The sequence below is a fragment of the Buceros rhinoceros genome, unplaced genomic scaffold (assembly GCF_000710305.1).
Source record: "Buceros rhinoceros silvestris isolate BGI_N320 unplaced genomic scaffold, ASM71030v1 scaffold38123, whole genome shotgun sequence".
NCBI lineage: Eukaryota > Metazoa > Chordata > Aves > Bucerotiformes > Bucerotidae > Buceros > Buceros rhinoceros.
Window position 1 is genome coordinate 9,089 of NW_010402516.1, and position 20,464 is coordinate 29,552.

At 37.2% G+C, this 20,464-nt stretch overlaps 1 protein-coding gene across 1 annotated transcript in view; it reads left to right on the top strand.

Annotated features, from left to right (window-relative positions):
- Window positions 1–615: 615 nt before the first annotated feature.
- TMEM245 (transmembrane protein 245) overlaps window positions 616–20,464 on the top strand; it is a gene marked incomplete at both ends in the record, with an annotated part of 41,740 nt that continues 21,891 nt past the window's right edge. Inside the window, 6 exons of the mRNA XM_010132662.1 lie at window positions 616–733; window positions 1,964–2,065; window positions 3,005–3,112; window positions 8,545–8,757; window positions 13,771–13,940; window positions 18,384–18,407. Coding sequence (XP_010130964.1) covers window positions 616–733; window positions 1,964–2,065; window positions 3,005–3,112; window positions 8,545–8,757; window positions 13,771–13,940; window positions 18,384–18,407 — 735 coding nt within the window. The remainder of the gene's footprint in view (window positions 734–1,963; window positions 2,066–3,004; window positions 3,113–8,544; window positions 8,758–13,770; window positions 13,941–18,383; window positions 18,408–20,464) is intronic.

The following is a 20,464-nucleotide window of genomic DNA, read 5'->3' on the forward strand; positions in this document are numbered from 1 at the left end:
GCATGTTTCTGTCTCCTTAGTGTTTGTAGTTAAATATTTAATAAAATTACCTGTCACGCTTCGTTTAAAGGCTTGACTGCTTTGTGGACCAGCACTGCTGAGGAACAGCAGTTTTTGTGGTGTTCCTAGTGACTGTCTTTGGCTTAACCCCCCCAGGAGCTGGCATGCTGCTCTGTGCTGGAGTGAGTGGTGCTCTGCTGGCTCTGTCTCCCCATGGGCCAATTGGTGGCCCTCTTTTATTTAGTTTCTCACCTTTCAATAGTAGTTCCAGAATAATTGCTTGGTCTCAGGTGCAAAACCATCTTTCTTCAGGGTTTGTGTCCAGGAAGGCGAGTATGCCCGCTCGCATTAGAACCGTCCTGAAGGCAGGCCAAAGGCCTGTCTAGCCTGCCCTTATATTTTACACAAACTTTACTTCTGTTACGTGGAGCAGAAACTTCTGGGATTAACAGAGAGTTCTGAAATGCGGTCATCTTCAAGAATTAGAACCTGACTTCAGTTATCTCCATATGGCAGTTAGGGGTGTGTGCATTTGTGTGTATACGCTCACATCAAAATACAGCTCTGTTGTACTTGTGTGTGTATACATTACCTGTGTGTATCTTTTTCTTAAAGATATGGACGTTGGTAGTTGGTTACCTGCTGATGGTTTCATTCAAGTGGAATATAAGCACTGAACGTTACTTAAAAGCAATCTCTGTCCCTGTCTGGATTATGCTGCTCTTTCACTTAGGTGAGTAACAAGCAGTTATTATTCTAATGCGTCCACTGGGATTCTGTTGTCTTGCAAACAACGCTACTCACTTGCTCTTCCGCTAAATCTTTATAATGAAGTTTTAGCTGAGGTGCAGGCTGTATTCTCTGCTCAGTAATTCTGGCTGCATGTGGCCAACAGGGAGTGTTGGAGTAGGGAACGGGAAGGCATCAGGATGCTGAACAACATGTGTCTTCCACTCCTCCTGCTCCGTTTGTGCTTCCCGTGGTTTTCCCCTGTTTGGATCACAGACCTGGTACTTACTCCCTGAGAGTGAGGATGGGCTGAGGTCACGTGGTGGTGATGATGTGGTGATTTTTAATATTAGTTTATTTAATGTAGTTTATTGAGAGCCAGCCATTAACCAAGGCTGAACCTGTAAAATGCATTCAATGGTAGTAATAGAAGCAAAAACCCCTAAATTGTGTCAGTAGTCAAGAAGCATGTCAATATGATGTCACCAATATAAAATAAATTTGCCAGTAATCCATATAGTCTGTTAATACAAATGTAGGAGTGTAGTAATCTATTAGCATTAGATTTATTTTACATACTTGGTGTAAGAGATTATCAGAATGTATTATTATCAGAGTTTATGGTGGAATCATCATGCAGATAATGGAAGACTATCATGATGAAAGGTTTCATGATATATTTCATGATTTGCTCTGCTTTAGCAGCAGGTTTCAGGGATTGTTCTGACCATGTAGGGACACTTCCCTGAGATTTTAAGTACTTACAATGGCTTTGCATTTGCTTACTTTTTGACATCTTGTATTTGCTGGAAGTGCTAGCTGAAGAGCCAAAACGCAAGAAAGCACTGCTTGAGGCTGCTCTGTGGAGATCTAACATAAATGGTAGATTTTGGGGGGGAGGACTTGATTTGGCTCTGATAAATAAAATATTTTTATTTTGTGTGTATTTTCATGTAATTATGCATGTTGTTTTTAAAATTGTTCTCTGTCAGCATAGTTGCTGAATATGGGAATGGTCACAACTTGGTTTTTTTCGTTGAGAAAGTTGTTCACCTGTGTTTTCTGTTCTTCATTTCTGCGAGTGTAGGAAACTTGTTTGCTTTATGATACTTCTTAGTTTCTGCCCAGATTGTTTTTGGTTGATGTGGTGCCTCTCTTGGTTTTGCTAAATGTAGAGGTCATTAATGGTGTAATTTTTCTTGTAAAAAAACCCCCTGAACCCTGTATCTTGCAGCTTCTGTAGCAGGTTCCTGGAGAATCCCTGTGTTTCTGGTTATAGTTGTTCTGATGACTGTAGGCATGTTGCATGAACAGCAGAGCGGAAAAGAGTCTTCTGGTAAGGAACAAGTCTCTATTTCTTATACTGTTTGAGGAAGAAGTTCTGTAAAGTCAAGTGAAAGAATCTGGACCATATTACTGTAAATTCAATATCACACAGACTGTAAGAATTTACTGTAAGATTTTTAGTACATTTGTTTCAAAGTGATTTACTCATGCTGCAGTGAATCTTTGATTCTTCACAGAATATCATTGCCACGGACTGTCTGTTCATTTCCACAGCAGAGTAGCAACTCTCATTATCAAGTCTGATTAAATAGGTTTACAGAATCCTATATGCAGATTTAAGCATAAAGGGAGCCAAGGCAATTTGAAATCAGAGGCTAATTTTGAAAGAAAGGAGCAATATGGGTATAATAGCTCCTATAATACTGAGTATGAGGGAAACTGAGACAACTTTATCCAGCAATTGTGTCCAGTCAATTGTTTTTAAAATACCATTTTCTTAAAAGTGTGGTTTGTGTTTATACTTTGAGAAAAATAGGTTTTGCGTGTTAAGAGTCAATTTCACATAAAAGTGAATGTTGGGTGTTCCTTTCTAGTACCAGCTGTACGATTATTTTTTTCCTGTCTAGTTTCCTTGGAAGTCATCATAACCTTGGTTAATAAAATTGATTATCTGGTACAAAGATTTTTAGATTAATCAAACTGCCAGCAACTGCGAGTGACTCGGTAGCAGTGCATGAGGAAGGAAAGTGCTAAGCAAATAACTGGTTTTGTGTTTTGGTTCCAGGTCTATTGTAATATTAAAATATTAAAATTAATAGAGCTTGTTTGTGTTTGGTCATATTGACTACATGTAATACATACAAAAAACTTCACAATGTCTCTCCATATCATTTCTGTTGCTTAACAGCTTCGGTGGATATCAAACAACAAATAAAACATTTTAAGGCTTAAGCTTTTCTTTATTTACATGCACATGTATATTTTACAGGAGCAGAACTTCCTGGTCAGATGATTTCCATTGCTGCTTCAACAATTGCCATGGCAATTTCAGTGACAGAAGATGAGTCCAGTAATGAACGTTCCTCACAACCCTCAGGTGACTGAACACTCTGTAAGAAACACTTGAATTTGCTCTAAAGGCATGGAATTGGAGGGAATTAAGAACAAATTTCAAAATAGTCCTTATCCTCATCACCCTATCAAAAAACCCCCACGTTTATACTTACCTTGTGAAACAGGTTTATCTATTTTTGAAAATGTTAGTATGACAGTAGTATAAAAGCTTTATCGCAGTTGATAGTTTGCATGGCTGGCTGTACCTTTAGAAGGCCTCACTAGAAGGACTTTTTTTTTTTTTTTTTAGAATGACGTCATGCTTTTTTCCCTTTTCTTTATTATTTTTTATTTTCCCTAGACTTTTTTTGAGTTCTTGGCAGTTACAAGCTATAACTGGATTCCTGGACCAGGTACAGATAGACTGGAATAATTTTTGTGTTCATCACAGTGACAAAAACCCACTTTGTTCTGCATTTACCAATGGCATGCTCAAAGTCTTTCCTGTAGTGAGTTTACTTGACACAGTAGCTTGAGTCAAGATACTTTCATCTGCAATAACAGCTAGAAATCTGTAAGAAATGGCTTGAAAGAGTTGCAAAGAAGGTGTTTAGATATCCATTGCTGATTTTGAACCTTATAATAATTTTTCTGGGTGGGCAATTGATGGAATGCAATACTAGAAAAACAAGTTATTACGGAGATCTCTGGACACTGAAAGATTTTATTCATTTCCCACAAGGAGACAAAACAGGTCATTCAACTTGACAGAATCTGAACTTCTAAACTTTAATTTGGAATTGACTGAGTTGTCTATTTCAAGACAGTTTGTTCTTAATATTGTTTGTAATGTGTAACTCATGAGCCAGAGGAGGAAAGATAGTGATTTTGCAGGAGAGAGTGCTTTGAGCATGTGGCTTTACAAACTTCTCTAAAGGCTACCATTCGTGAAACTAAAAAGTTCAACCACCAGGTGAAAGAGGGTAGAACAGGCTCTGAAGAAATCTTCAGCTGAAACACACTTCCTGTTTTAAATATGTCACTGTAAACTGTACTTGAAAACGCTTAATTTTTAAATGTGAAAAGGGCAGCTTTACACAACTTATTTTCTTACCTTTGTTTCTATATTTCACATCAAAATAAATATAGAACTATGTGAAATTATGTCCTGAAACTTGAGAATGAAGCATGATGGTGACAATTCTCTTATATTGGTGTCTCTAATATTTAATTTTGGAAATGGGAGTATTTTTATTTCTTTAGATAAATTTTGAACATTTGGTCAAACAACACTCTCCCTCAAATGCACTGTGTAAATGCTTCTATTCTTGTTTGTTGCTTTTTTGTTTTTAACATAGACATTACTTTTTTCTCTTCTGTGTAAGTTGTTTTTTCTGTTTTCGTTTTGTAACCTCTTTGGGTCGAAAGAAAACCACAGGTGTCTTTTATAGTGAAGATGTCTTTTGCAGTGAAAGTTTCTTGACTTATTTTTTAAGAAATTGACCCCAATTTTTTTCTGTCTTGCAAATTGTTGTTGTTTTTCTTCACAGCAGGAAAAGAACAAGTATGGAATTTTCTGTTCACTCCTAACAATAGTTCAAATAATTTTCTAACAATCTGATAGGAATTAATATTCTATACTGTGATACATCTTAAGCATCCTTTTGGTCATCTTTAGTTTGGATCTGCTGTGTGAATGGTGGTGAAACATTACTCTTGTACAGCAAAAGGTTTTAACTGCAGGGTTAAGAAACTTCAAGTCTTCTGTTTTTTCTCTGCAGTGATTTTTGGGTGTTCTGTTTTCTTGCTTTGGAACTTTTAATGTAACACATATCTGTTTTGTGAGAATTGTAAGATTTTGAAAGTTTTCACATCTTTGGCGAAGGTGAATGGCAGACTTCCTTGTATCTATTCTAGATGGATCAGTGGTTATCAAGTTTCATTAGTCATCAGTGGCAATAATAATGCTTATACTGTATTAAATAAATTATAGAATAATCAATGCTTCATGTTTTTACTGTTCTCATGCTTAAATTTGTTCATGAAAAAAACAGGAGGGCAAATAAGCTGTTGATTTTATAGGTTCCTCTTAACACTCATGTTTTCCTTATTTTGTTGTTGAATACCTGTATTTATAGTTGGGGATGAGGAGTGTAATAATACCAGTGGAGCTGGTCTAAGTTGTCCTTCCTGGTGTCCCAAGACTTTCCAGAGCGTACAGCAAATGAGAAGTCTGCAACTTAAGCAGCAGATACCATTGCAGTATTTTGTTAGCTGCCTTGAGGCAAGATTCTGTTGTCTTGTTGGCTTTGAATACTAGATAATGAAATCCTTAAATGTAGTTATGACTTTTACCCTCTCTCTCCTCTCCTGCCCAGCTTCTTTGTTTTCTTAACAAAAAAAAACCCCAACCAAAACCAAAAAAACTTACTCTCTTGAAATTATAGAAAAATGGGGTTATTCATGGAGAGGTACCTTCATCATGGTGTTCTGAAAGACTTTTTCGTTAATAACAAAATCACTGTTTCATGTAACTCCGAAGGTTTTATTCTGATACCCTGCTCCACAAAAGTGCAGATGCTTGCCTTCCTGTTTATGCTGCTGTTCCTTTTCCTTTTATTTAAGGAAGGGGAGGAGAGTTAGTCCAAATGCTATGCTAGCAAGAAGTTGACAGAGAATGTATATTGTAAAGAAAAGAAACTGTCTTAAGACAGCCTGGAAAATTGATTTTTTTTGTTGTTGTTTTTATTATATCCAAATAAGTACCATACATTCTGATTTTGCTAGAATTTTTTACTGGGCACTATATTAGCCATTTGGGAAAGACTGTCATACTTCTTAGCTGGAAGATTGAAAGCTATTTTTCAGGTTTCATCTCGGAAAATATCATGAAACACACTAAATGGTTTTACAGAACCTGCAGTTACTCTAAATCAGTATTCCGATAGTTCTTTTCCTGTTTGTGTTGGCGAGGCACTTACGTCTTCATTTGCAGAGCATATCTTGCCAACAAAATGGGACTTCTTTCATTCATGAAGTTCAATGGGCTTGTTTTAGGTGGATCAACTTTGTGAACTGACTTACCTACTGTACAGTCACACGCATGGCAGTTCTGGTGCTGGGGAGTGTGTGTTTGTCATGGGGAACATACTGGGTCTTTGGCAGTGCCAGTTTAGTTTTACTTAAAGTGTTGCACAGCTGCATTCTGAAAAAGCTTTCTTGTCTTGGGATCCTGTAGGAGTTTTTATTCTTTTTTTTCCTTAATTATTTTTCCCCCCGTTCAGTTCTTTTCCATCTGTGTTTTGAATTCTGTGTACAGTCTGCTTAAGTTAATAGGGAAACTGTGAGAGAATGAGGCTGTTTAGTTGGTACTGCTCTTAATATTACTGTTGCTGTTCCTTAACTAAGGTTTACTTCATTGCAAAAATCAACTTTTTCATTACCAAAAGAAGGAATATTCTCTGTTCTTTCATCAAAGTGACTACTAAGGGTTTTTGAGCAAAAAGTATTGGAAAACTTTAATCTTCAGGCATAGAATTCAGAATATTAAATTTCTTTGTTACTTGTATTTTGGCTTTTAGCACTTCCTTCCCTTTGATAAATATTTGAGTTTCTGCTTGTTGTCATGTTACTACTTATGTTTAGTATATTAATTTTGGAGCAAAAAAGTAAGAAGAAGAGTGTTGAGTAAGTTCAAATTGATGGCCGAATTTTCTCAATTATGAACACACTGCTTTCAAACTTGTGTTCCTTTAGTGCACTGTAAGCTGAATCCACTTGTTTCGATTAGTACTCTTTTGCTTTGTTAAAAATAGACTGAGAAGTGCAGGGGAATGATAGCTTCTCCATTTCTTAGGACAAAACCACTTTGTCCATTCAAGAAAACTTCTGTTTCAGGTAACTTTCTCTCACCTTATGAATAATTAGCTCCTGTCTTTTTCTCCAAAGTGTAGTTTGTCTGATAGGGCTGGCCTTCATCCCTTTGAGACATGAACTGATTTGCCAAGAAGCACTCCACTTGGAGCTTCTGCTGTGTTTAGCTGCTTGCAGGATTCCTTCTTTCAGGAATGCTGTAATGTCTGGGAATATTCTGAAGTTCCACCAAATATGTGACCAGCAACCAGCTGATGTTTCTGTCATCATCCCGGTGCCTTTCAACTGGGTGAATTAGTAGATCTGCATTACTGTATTAGTATAGTGGGGAAGTGTTTATAAGCTCTAAAAATAGTTCCCCTTGGTTGTAAAACACCAGTGCACATTTCTGCAAAAGGAGAGTGTTCACCCAGTGTGTGAAGCTGTAGAATTTGTCACTTACCACCACTGTACACATATGACAAATCTGTCTGGTCTTTTTGTACTTTCTAGGTGTCATGCTTTAGGCTTTCGTGACACACTGCAGCTAAGACTGCGTGTGTGGAACATGAGTCGTTTGACTGATGTGCATGTAGTATATTGTAATTCAGTTTTTATGGTAGTTTTTCTACGTGGGAGGAAAGTGTTGATGTGACACACATCCAGTGAAAGAGTTGTGTCCATTGCTTACCTGCTGTAGTTATGTACCAACATAACAAATTGCATTTTATTCTTCCGCCTGGAGTAACTTTCCAGGTTTTCTTGTGCGTTCTTCCACCATGGCTACAAATTTTCCTAAAGTAACAGTGTGTGCGAAGCGTGTGCATTTCACCACCAGCATGGGGCCCTCAATAAAAGTTAATACTGGTGTTCTCAGAGATTCTACATGCACTGACTAAAGATGGATTTGGTGTCACCCATACTAGGCAGATTTAACAACGAAGAAGTTAATTAAATCAGTCTATGTTCTCTATACGAGAATTTTAGTCTGGACATAATATTTGCCTGAAATGACTGTTTCCTATTTCTTATTTACAAATGAGAGAATGGCATTTGTTACCCTCTAATTTGTGTTTGCTGCTATTATTAAAATATGTTACACAAACAAATAATTTAGGGTCACAGTGTGAGTGCTGTGTTTGTTATGTTAGTGTTCAGGAAAAGAAAAAAGTGTAGTAAGAAATCTCCAAGAACGAGCTTTCTTTGCAATGTATGCTATATGTTTTATTTAAATGAGCTTTGAGTCCTTGAAACAAAGAGGAATCCAACATTTCTTTTAAGGCTTTGGATTTCTTCAAGTGGATTACACTTTGTGTTTTTCATGTTTTTACGGTTCTTTGATACAATATCTTTGGCTTGTATTTTACCTGTCGTGACAGGATAACTCTTAGAAGCTGTAACACCTTTTCTTCTCCTCTGAGCATTGCTCAGCATGGTTTTACACGATGTGGGAGAGCTTACGCAGCCTTGTGGTTATAGATTTTTCAAAATTCAGTGCCAAGGCTGTCTCTGTCTTTTAGAGAAATTACAAAAAAAAAGTTAGTTTGTGACTAGGGAGCATATTCTGTTCTGTGGTGAACATTAATGTGGTAATTTCCACTTCTTTATTTGTATTTGTTTTAGGAGCAACAGAAGGTGATCAGCCTCCACATGCTTCATCATCTTTCTCCAACTCTTCATCCTCTTCTGGAAGCAGACAAAGACCTGAGATTGGATCTTTTCTTAGAAAAAAGAAAACTAGTGATATTTACTTTGTTACACTTGTGTGGGCCATTGTCATTGTTCAGATCTGGCTGAATTTTTGGATTGTGCAGCTATTGCCAGTGCCTTTTGCAGGTAATAATGCAATTATTGCGAGTGTATGTTAAATGATGGCTTTGGAGAGCCTTAGGCTTTGTGTGAAATAAAATAGAAGGAAAGGCTTGCAGGCTTATATGAGTTTTAATTTAAAGCTTTTTAAAGACTGAATTATAGCTTCAGGTAGGAAGATTGATGAGCACTGTCTGTTAATGTGTAGTGGACAACTCTGTAAAATTTCTTGGTCTGTTCACTGTTGTTGTTACCTGGAGTACTTCAGTGCGATACCATATATGGCAAGAATACTTCTGGTTTAGAGTACTATGTTCTTCTCAATGTCATGTCTTTTGTGTTTTTGCACCTATAGATAAAGAATCTTTTAGCTGTTATTCAACAGTGAAGTAAGCTCATGCTAACTTTTAATCTCCTTTAAAAATGGGTTACTAGGCTCTGTGGACAAGTCACAAGATAAATTTGATTCTAACTCTAGCTCTGAGGTTAATTAGCTTGCTTTCTTCACATCTGTATGCATCTGTTCTCTTAAATACCAAGCAAGAATGGAGTAGTTGCCATAGCTATCTAAAGAGGTTATTTTTAAACTGAATGCCACTTTTTCCAATACTTTTTTTGGGGGGTGAATAGGGAAGATGGGAACTCTGGAAATACTCATGAGCTGCTATAGAGTCTGAAGGCATTTTCTCCCATCCTTCCGCTGTAAGCAGAAGTGCATAGGGCATTTCTAGTTTGCTTGGAATTTCTCTGAACTTCAGTTAAAATGCTAATTTTCAACATTTGAAAAACGTAACACTTAACATTTAACACTGAAATGAGCTATTTTCCCTTTTACCAGGTGTGATGGGTTGGCCCCAGAGCAGCCAAGTACCCACAGAGCCAATAATTCTTTTCCTGTCTTCCAGTGTGGGCTCATCCAATAGCTGCAGTCCCTTTGGGACGGTACTAGCTCAGGCATCTCCTCATCCCTAGGCCACCATCCCTTCAAGAGGTGTACCTTCTCCAGCATGGGTCTTCCATAGGCCACCGTCCCTCTGAGTGGTGTACCTGCTGCACTGTGAAGCACTTCTGCTCCCCTGGCCTTTTTATTCCCTCTGTTCATCCCTCTATACATGCTTCCTTTCTATGCACTTGTTCTCTCTATGTTCCGTCCTCTCCTTCCTCTTGAGTGTTTTCTGCTCTTTCTTAAATTTTCACAGAGGCATCACAACTGTGCCAGATGGGCTCAGCTTTGGCCTATAGTGGGTCTGTTGTGGAGCCACCTGGAACTGACTATGTCTGGCACAAGGCAGCCACTTGTCTCATGGATGCCCCCTCAGCAGCCACCCTGCTACCAAAACCTTGCGATTTACACCCGGTACATAGAGCCATTATAAACCGTCTCGTTGGGAATCTGGAAATCATGACTTGAGGGGCTGTGCTTGCCAGGTCAGGGGGCTGAGGGCTCTGAGAGGCATGGTAAAAGGAACAGCTGCATGTTTGGCTGTGGCTCTGTAGCAGCAGCTAGAAGGTAGTTTGACGGTTAGGCATATGAACAGCTGAATACAGAGAAAGAGGAGAGAGGGGTTTGATCTTTGTTTCATTCCAGTGTGATTACTTTACTACAGAAGGTCCTGCCTTGTTTTGGTGTCTGGGGATCATGGGAACTGGCGATGGCATGTTGGATGTAGCTCATACATAAATCATAAAAATGGTAAAGGAATTAGAAAATAAATTTTACACTTACTAGAAGCAGACCTTACATGGCTTAATTTACTGAAAAGAAAGGTCAAGGTGTGACTTAACCACTGTTCAGAAATACCTACTTGGGTGGAGGAAGAATGGATTCAATAGTTTTGCAGCTGGGCTGACAACAATGCTTGTAAGCTTGAGCCACACAAACCTAGATTAAAGTGTACATCTATAACAGAGATAGATGAATACTGGTGCTACCAGTCATTAGTTCTACAATAGCTACCCAAACAATAAACTCGTGCCAAAATAGGAATTAATTTTGGGAATTTTTGTGACTTTTTGCCTTAGCAATGACACTGAGCCATTAAGTGCTTTTTCTTGGCATGTAACTGAATATAACTAGATCACCACAAAAATATTATGAAAAGGCAATGTAATGATTAACAGACCCAAATTTAGAATGGTAGGTCACATTAGGTATCAGAAGATCAATGATGATAACCTGGATTGTTAAAAGAGAGGTGTGTTAAAAATACTCAGTTGTGAAAAATAGGTGTATAAAGCAAGTTTCCTTGCGACTGTTGAAGTCTAAGCAGATTAGTAACTTTAAGCACTTCTGAGACCTCTAAGAAGAATGCTTGTATTGTGTGTAGTAAAAAAAAAAAACCAACAAAACCCAAAACAAAACCACAAAAAACCCCACAAAAACCCCAAATAGAAAGGTGTTAATTTCACCGGAGTTCCTTATATTGGTAGACAGGATTTACATGAAGTAGCATTAGATTATTAGAAATACTTTTGTTCCACTAATATTTTCTCTTGAATGCATTTGCTCTTTGGTAGAATAAGGTGCTCTTTTAAAATTGTTTAATGTAGAAGGTGGAAAAATTATAGCATAATTATACCATAAAATGAAAAGTTGAAAAAAGACTTTTGAATTCAAAAGCTAAGCAATAAACTGGGTTGTGTAATGCTTTGTAGCATTTTGTTCAGTGATGTAAGCCTGGGAATCCTGGTAATGTCTCCTTTAAAGATCTTTCATTTACTTCCTTGCTTTTTCTGTTGCATGCTGCTTTTTAAGTCTGTTTTAGTCTTCAGGTCATTTTTTGATTCCTGGAGTAGAATTTCTTATTGTGGAGCCTTTCTGTTCTTGTGCTCCTAAGTTTCTAATAACAGCCCTTTTAGGTTTTTCTCCCTTACCTCTGTTTAACCTAATTTAATTACAGCTGCGTGACTGACTGTAGCACTTCCTAACATCACTTTTGCAATGAAAGTAGAAGCAGTTATTTTACAAGAAATTATTTAAATACTTTTAAAAAAAATAATAGCAGAAGGTTAGAATGCCATTTCAGGTATGTTCACTTTGTAAACTGCAAGCTTACTCTGTTTTGCTGAGCAGCAGTTTCTCTATTACCACGAGTTACATTTTATCTTAGAAAACTTCAACCTGTAAGTTAGGTGCTGGCACTCTCCTTTTTTCTTACGTTTGCCACATGATCTTTAGTAGAAAGATTATTTCTTCAAGAGAAAACTTCCCAAATTCTCCACGTGGTGGTGCCAGAGGGTAAGTAAACCAAATGTCGGAAAACTGAGTGAGCTCTCCATGAAAAACAACTTAAAACTATTACACAAGTGTTTTACAGATAGTGGGCTCTTGTGGAACTTTCATGAATGCCCTGTTGATACTGAAAGTTAACCTTTTGGGCTGTGAATGTCATTTACATATCTCCAAGTAGAAACATGATGTGAATTTTTGATGAGGGAATTATTGTGGTGTTGATATATGGCAGCAAGTAATTAGTCTAATTTGGAGTATATAAAAAAACTTTACTAAAAGTACACTTGCATGTCAGGATGGTGATTTCAATAGCCAGTCTTGCTGTAAATACTGTATAGGTGGAGGAGTACTGCTAGCTTTTTCATGAAAAGTTATTTTCCTGTGAGAGTAGAATTTTTGATTCCGATTTTTGATCTACATGTGATGTTCACTTCTGCTAAATTCTGGTTTGAGAACAATTAGGGATAAATGAGAATGATGTGATTCTGTGCTAATAGTTTCATTTTGTTTTCCTTTAGAACCAGTATTTGGGGATGCAGCGTAGTTTTGTTTAGAGGTTTATGTATCGGTGATTCACGGCAGGACTGCGGTGTGAGACCTTTCAGTCTGTTACCGCTACATACAATAATTTTGGCCCTTTAGGGAGATGAATCCTGTAATGATGTTTTTATGACTGGTATGTTTGCATCGATACTCCAGTAAAATCAGTTGTAATACAAGTCTTTGTTTATAGTGTGAACTGTTCTGATGTTAGTGCTTTGGAAGATGGCTCGCTTCTTTTCAGTGTTGAGAAGATAGATAATTTGAGTGGTGTAACATTTTGTTGACTTAAAAAAAATGTGACGAATATTTCATGACTAATAAAGATCTCCTACCTTCCAAGGAAAGTTTCGTATGTATCAGTTTTTGATTTTACATTCCTGTTTGTGATGATTTACAAGTTTTGTAGTAAGTGAGAGAGAGCAATGCCAGCGCGGAATTGGAACCAAAAGGTTTATGCAAAAGCCTCTGGTCTTTATTTCATGATAAGTAAACGGACATGAGCTTTTATTTCTGTAACTGTAATGATAGACATTTCTAGTGTTGTTGAGAAGCTCTTTATTTTGCGGTGGATATGTATTAGGAGCATTGGAGAAAAGTTGCTTGTTTGACGTACTACTTTTTTGGGGGGGAAGTTATAAATATTTCTTCTGTGTCTGGTTTTGAGGAGCAATATGGATTTTTTCTGAAGATTTTTGTGATGATCTTCAAGGCAAGATAAAAAGCTGATCTCAAAATAATCTTTTTGATGTTTAAAAGCAAAATTAATCAGAAGTTGTATTTCAGTTGAAGGTTTAAATGAACATTTTTTTTACTGTGGAATTATGCATGAGCTGCCATTGGCTCTTGAAGAAGAGATACAGCTTTGGAAATACAGAATGCCTTAAACTTCAGAATTGAGACTGGAAATTTTCTTTTACTGTTAAGTTCTGAATGTGGTATTTTATGTGTGGTTGTTTGGTACGTTGTTTGTGTGAAGATGTAATTAACCCACTGTACTGGAATCGTGGAATGGCACCTGCTTATCCCAGGCCTTGCTCAAATTTGGTAGCTGCATAATCAGGTAGTGCCACCGGCATCTTTCTCCTGCTACCGTCTGAATTCTGTGTGGATAAGCACAGTTGTAAATCGAATGAGGAGATTAGCACTGAAACCACTTGAAAATCCTGAAAGTGGTTTCTAATAGGTTTTTCGGAATTGAATACATTCATAGTCTCGTGATGTTCCTCTGAAACCTCTAATAATTAATTTTCTTCTTGTGGTTACAGTCTGGGCGCTTAAAAAACTCATGGTTCATTTTGGAGTTTTGAACTTCATGGCAAACCATTGCAAAAGTTGGTGGCAAGTTGGTGAAAACTTTGTGAAGGAACGTCAGGAAGCTCTTGCTCCACGGCCTATTAGAGGGCTTGGAAGAGTCATGCTAAAGCTTGACAGTAAGGTATTTCTACTTATTTCCTTAAGCAACCTGGAAGTTTGTTATATTTCCTGTTCACTGTATGCTGAGACATTCTAATTCTAAAATAAACGTCTGTCGCTAATGGACATGTCCCTCATGTAAAACTGTCAGTTTTATGGTGTATTTTAAACCATGTCTCTTCTGTTCACACTGAAGTACACGTTTAAACTTTGTTAAATGATTGCATGCAAAGCTTGACTGAAGTCACTTTTAAATTGTTGAGTTAGGTTTAGGAGATTCTTTACCTGAGTAAAGCAAAATTCTTATGTTTCAGTTGCCTTACCTGATTACGAAGATTTTGAAGGTAAACTTAGGAGTTTTAATCTGAATGATGAGATGTTCCTACTTCCGGTGTGAAAACTTAATTTAAAAAGCAACCCATTTTATTCTGTAAGTAGGGCCTGAGCTGTTTCAAACGTATTTGTTTGTACTGTGTGGACGGATAGTTGTTGAACACAGTGGCATGGCAGTACAGAAGGGATGCTTCCCTTTGTAAAGAGTAAGATGTGGGATAAGGTATTTGGGGAGAGCTATAGAATAAGGCTGCTGTGCTCCCCCACCTTCTCCCCCACTCAAAATGTCCATACATTTGCATTGCAAATTGCAGAGGTGGAAGGCACTGTAAAACATGTGAAGGTGACTCCTTTCAGAATTATAGATAGATTAATTTGTTTGTAATAACTATGCTCATGTGTAAGAATGTGCTTTCCGTAATAGTGTTGGTGAAGTGTTCTCTGCTTTAGAAAAAGCTGTTACCTCAGAGGTTGTGTAACTGAAGAGCCGAACCCTGTAAGTACATTTGTCAGAGCATCTGTACCTCAGCAGATCCATCTGCAGTTTATAGCTCTGAATTCCCACAGGAAAAGGAAGAGTTAAGCCCAAATCTAAGAGTAAGTGGATGTCAAAAGGTTAACGAAAGCATTAAAATGGCTGTAGAAAATAAGTAATGATAAAGGGGGTTTCCAAAGGGAGTGGAAAGTATTAACATGTAAGGATAAAAGCTTGCATTAAGCAAAGCTTTTCATTAAAAGCTTTTGGTTTGTAAGTAAGTAGACTCTCTAGACACAATATTGTATATATTGTATTTCATGAGTGGTCCAGATTAGTATCCTTGTATTGCATAACAATATGATGTAGTATTCTTCCTAATTCCACTAAGTCTTTTCTCCTTAAGGAAGGTAGGGCTTTTGTCGTAATGTGCATCAGAACTTGCCACTCTTCAGCTTAAATGTAATTAAGGTCAGTTTATATTCATGTTGTTCTTGTCTAAGCAAAAGAACAGTGTTGGCATAACTCTTTTCTCCATCTCCCCTTTCCCCCTCATTTTTTAGATGACAGTCATATTCCTTCTGAGTCTGTGCTATGTGTATTAAAGCAATTCAAGCTCTCCTAGCTGTTACAAGAAGGATGCTTGATAATCTGCATGATTATGTTGTCCTTGCTCTTGTCTATTCTAATTGCAGTTCACTTGGCTTTATCATGGATGGCTTGACTTTACATGGTCTTCCAATGCTTATCATACTAATACTTTCATATCTTTTAATTTCTGCTAGATATACTTATTCTTTGCGTTGTAGCATCATGGATGCATCTTATCTGAGAATTTGGGAAGCAATGCTATAGGATATTGACAATTGTGTGTTTTTTTTGTTTTGTTTTTTTTTTTTTTGTGTGGGGACAGGGAAAGGAAAGGAATGAAATTGATACACTGGCAAGTTTTTTTAGGAAGGGTGGATGACCTATGTTTAAGTTGGATTACCAAACTTTTTGGCTTCAGTAGGCACTGTTGAAGAGGAAGTAAAAGTATGCAAACAAAATAGACTTTCATGGAGTAGATTGTTACAGCTTACCATCATGTGTGTGAGAGAAACAAAGATTGAATGATCATTTCCTTTGTGATTAGGTGTTTAATTTTTTACTATTTTATTTGTACTTTCTTTTCCTGGGAGCTGAAGCTGCTTAGTGATATTTTTGTTTGTTTGGTTTGGTTTGGTTTTTGTATACTGAGTTAATTGGAGGCTGAGTACCGCAAGCTGTTGACAAGGTCTGTTTCACACAAGGATCTAGTGGTGCTACTTGGTCTTTCTAAGGTGGTATGCCTGATGAGGAAATAGTTCCAGTTTTGAGTTAAAGGTAGTGAGGACAAGGAAGATAATCTTAGAGCAGCGTGTCTTTTTCTCCCAGACTAAGTTTAGGAGGCTAGTGTAGATGGTCCAGAAAATAACTGGGAGAGCATTGTCATTCATGCAAGTCTTTGAGCCTTACTGATTATGTCTGTTTTTAAAATAAAAGCAGCAAGTAAAGAACTGCTTTTCTTCCTCACTGCTCATCATCCTCTGGTTATCTCGAAAAGCAGACAAATTTGAGCTGAAGAGAAGTTCTGATCAAGAAGAAAGCAATTTTCTTTATAAACAGCAGGTGAAGCTGTGCCTGCATTTATTATATTCTTTAGTCCCTGGTTGTGCATTTGCCCCATTGAGCCAACAAGACACAGCAGTTCAGGTATGAGAGACTTCCTGGAGGAAAGAGTTGGGGGATTTCTGTTATCATCCAAGTCATCTTTAGAACTTAATAGATATGATACCATGCATTGTGTTCTGAACAGTCAAGAACTAATAATTTGCTGAACTGATACTTTTATTTTAAAAGGTGACTTATCTTTTAATAGGTGACTGTAGTTTTATTTTGATAACAGTTCGCGACGGATTTTACATGTAAGATCTTACATAAATAGTTTTCCAATAAAATATTGGAAAAGTGGCTGTATTAGTTTTGAATGACATGAAGATTAGGATTAAGTGGTAGCCTATATTGAAATGTAGTTTGATCACATTTGCAGAACTACTTAATCGGTACTGGTAAGACAGTAGGCAGGTAGAACCTCCCCAATATTGTCTTAAACATTAATTAAAAAATGATTGTTATTTTCTACATATGAAGTTATTTTCTAGTTATTGTATTTATCATCCAATTCCAAGAGGCTGAAATTTCTGTAGAAAAGTACCAAAGACTTCTTTCAAATTCTGCTAAACTGTCAGACTAACAATAGGAGCTCTAGCTTCTGTTGCGTTGGAGTTGCAAAGTGGAGAAATACAGCGATGAGATCTAAGTGGTTTCCAAAAATTGCCCTCATGTTTAGTGGGTTTTAATATGCAAAAGAAAAGTGAGACAGAAGTGTGTTGTTGAATTGGTAAACAACTTTACCTTTTTTCACTGATAAATTATATCACGTGTTCCCCTGTGAAACAGGAACACATTCTACAGTGTCAATTTAAGGCTTTTGAAGCTTTGTCATTGCCTGTCATTACTGTGATTCTTTCCATGAGTACTAAAAGCTAATAAATGTGGGTGCTTCATGATGTATTTTACTTTCATGTTTCCTGATGTTTGTGTTTCTTCTTAAATCTGCTTCTTGCTTCTGATATAACTTAATGTTCTGAGATTTTTTTTTTTTTTAATTTGAAATGTCTTTACGTTTTGTCTTCATTGGGAGCTAATATAATTTCTGGTAACTGGTGAAAACTCTGGATTTGTTGATCACTTGATCATTCAGGGATGCTGTTTTCAGGGAGAAGCAAACATCACTTACTCAATCTTAACTGCTAATATGAATGAATAATAATATTAAAGCTTTTCACTGTTGTGATTATGCTGCTGATTACTACTAGAATTAAGAGTATGACTAGGCCCTAAAATGGATGTACTTGAGCAGTATGGGTGAGAATTAACAAGGAAAAATAACTGTAGTACAAAAGGAGAAATTAACTGCTCAGAAGTGCAAAGAGCCTTTTGCACAACTAGTAAAATTGTATGAAATCCATACATTTATTTGATCTACAATTTGCTGTTGTGTGTGTATCAGATTTAATTACGTGTTTGATGTGCCATTGAATGTGAAAGTTGTAATATGAATGTGGTACTAAAAACCGTATAAAATTGATATAGTTCACATAATAGGAAAGTTTTGAAATATATAGAAAACTGCCTGAATGGGAGTATTATTGCAATAAACAAGTATTATGTTAAGTTTTGATGTTTCAGTAAGGTGCCCTTCTCAGAGTACTTTTGCGAGTCCTGCTCTGAAATCTGAAATGTTAGCTGTCGGTATAGTTAAGCTGGAATTGCCCAGGTGATGCTGATGGCTCTGTTAATGTCTTTGAAGTTATTCATTTGTTGTATCCCTCTTTGTTTTAAAAAGTGCATGTTTATAGTGAAACCTAGGTTCTTACATTAGAAGTTGTTACGATCTTTTCTTCCTATTGCGGTTTACCTTTGTGTCTTGAACAATTTCGTTTTCATTCTGTGGATGACTTTGCCTGCCTGTCATTGCTTCCCCCCCCTCACTATTACTGCATTTTTCAATAATTTTCCACTGTGTTCTTGTCTTTTTTTCTCTTTTCTTCCATCTCCCCCTGCCACGACAAGCTGTGGCACTGGCTTAATAAGAAGGTAAATAAACAGAAAAATTGTGATTCCAACTAATGGATTATGGTTTTGAGGAGTTGGAGTTTTTTGCAGCATGAACACTCCTAACATGCCTTGCTTCTTAGTTTTCTCTCCCATGTGTCTCTTCCAGCTCTTGTTATAAGCTACTGAAGGTCATATAATTTTACCTGATCTTTTGTCTTCTTCTAAAATGAATGCACTTAGTCAAGTGTTTTGTACAGCAGAATGTTGCATTTGCCTTTCAAGGGGTAGTTTGATTTAGTGGCACTTTAAGAACAGTTCATCTCAACCTGGTCCCCACTGGTATGCATAACAAAACTGGTTCTCTCGCAGAGTGGAGAGTGTTGACTGGATTATCACGGAATTGGTGAGGGTGAAGCACAGTTGTAAAGCTATGAATGTAAGGGTTTGCAAATGGAGCATTGGCTGGCTTCAGTTAGTGCTGGTAACCTTTTAGTTTTGAAGTGCCAAACTGGCCTGTATACTCAGCAGTATTCAGTGTAGCAGGAGTGAAATGAGAATGTTAGTGGTCTCAGAACTGCTGAATCTAATCATAGTCTTAGGGAAAGTGAAGGCTAGAAAAAAAAGGTTATAAAATCAGTTGGTATAGCTAATTCTTTTTCCTCTGTGTTGCTTTTGAAAGTGTGTGATGTGTTTTGTAAGAAATGTACTCCTCAGTTCCTATGGTTCATCTTAGTCAACTAGGGCTATTGTTCTTTGTGCAACTTTAATCCCAAGAGAAATTAAAACTGATTCAGTCCATGTTTGGTCTCCTGTGTGACAGAAATCTGGACAACTCCTCAATGCAGTGATCTCTCTCTGAGTCTTGGGCAGTGTCATTCCTTCAGACCAGCACAGAGCTGGAGTGGAATGCCTGTAATGTGTACCTCTGCAGGACCTCAGAGTTTTAAAGGTCAAAATCTAATATGTGATAAAGAGGTAAAAAAACCACCTCATACCATATCTGGAAATGGATTAAGCTTCCAGCAGCAGCTTTTATCCTCATTTACCACTTCAGTATTAGTGGGAGAGACAGAAGAATTACTATGGTTTTATAAAGAACAACCCATCCTTTCCATTCAGTAGCTATTACAGTAGAAAGCACAGATCTGCCTCACATTTTGTGGAAGACACCTGAGATACCATCATTGGAATGCTGTTGAAAACAAGTGGAACTGAGTAGATCATGGAGGCCATGGGGGCGCTGGCACAACTCTCTAAAAGGTTCCACAAACAATGAAGCGGGGCTGCACAGCTGGTATCTGCTGTGAGGTGGCAGGTGGTGAATAATGCTGCATGTAGTGTCCAGGCTGAGCAGCTGTTAACAAAGTTTGATCTTCAATATTTAATCAAGGAACTCAGGGTGATGTGATGGGGGACTTCCTGTGTTTCTGAACAGGAGGGTAGATTTCATTGCTGAATGATTCAGTTATAATTGTCCTCTAAGAGGGAAATTTTTGCCCTTGAATATAGTTTGGTTGTTTTAAAGTTACATTTTAATTTCCTGACTTTGAAATGTTTGTCTTATGTGAGTGACTTACCATTAGTAAATATGTGCAACCATAACTCTTCATAAAAAAAATTTTTTATTAGGTATTGGTTTGTTACCACAGTTTAGGTGAAGAGCTGAGTTCCGTGAGCCACAGGTGAAAGTTTAGTCTCAACTACTTTTTTTTCTGCCTCTGAGTTGGTCATTTGCTTGTTTGAAAATTCATATGTATAGAACTTTATTTTTTCTTCCTTTATATTGACAGATTGCAGAAGTAATTTCACTGTAATAGCTTTGAACTCTCAGATGTCTAGATTTGGGTTTTAGTTTAGAGATTTGCATTGTTGGGCAAAACTCTATGGATACAGTTTCTTAAGAGAGGGGTTTTTTTTTTAGTTCCTTAGGACTATTTTTGAAAAGTACTGTTTTACTTTACAATTTCATTAAAAGAGATCCTGAAAGTCCTGTCGTGTTACATGCAGTGCTGACGCCTGTGCATGAGCTGGTGGTAATAATATAAGCAAGATGGGGGGGGGGGGGAGGGGGGGAAAAAACAAACGGCTAAAAGGTT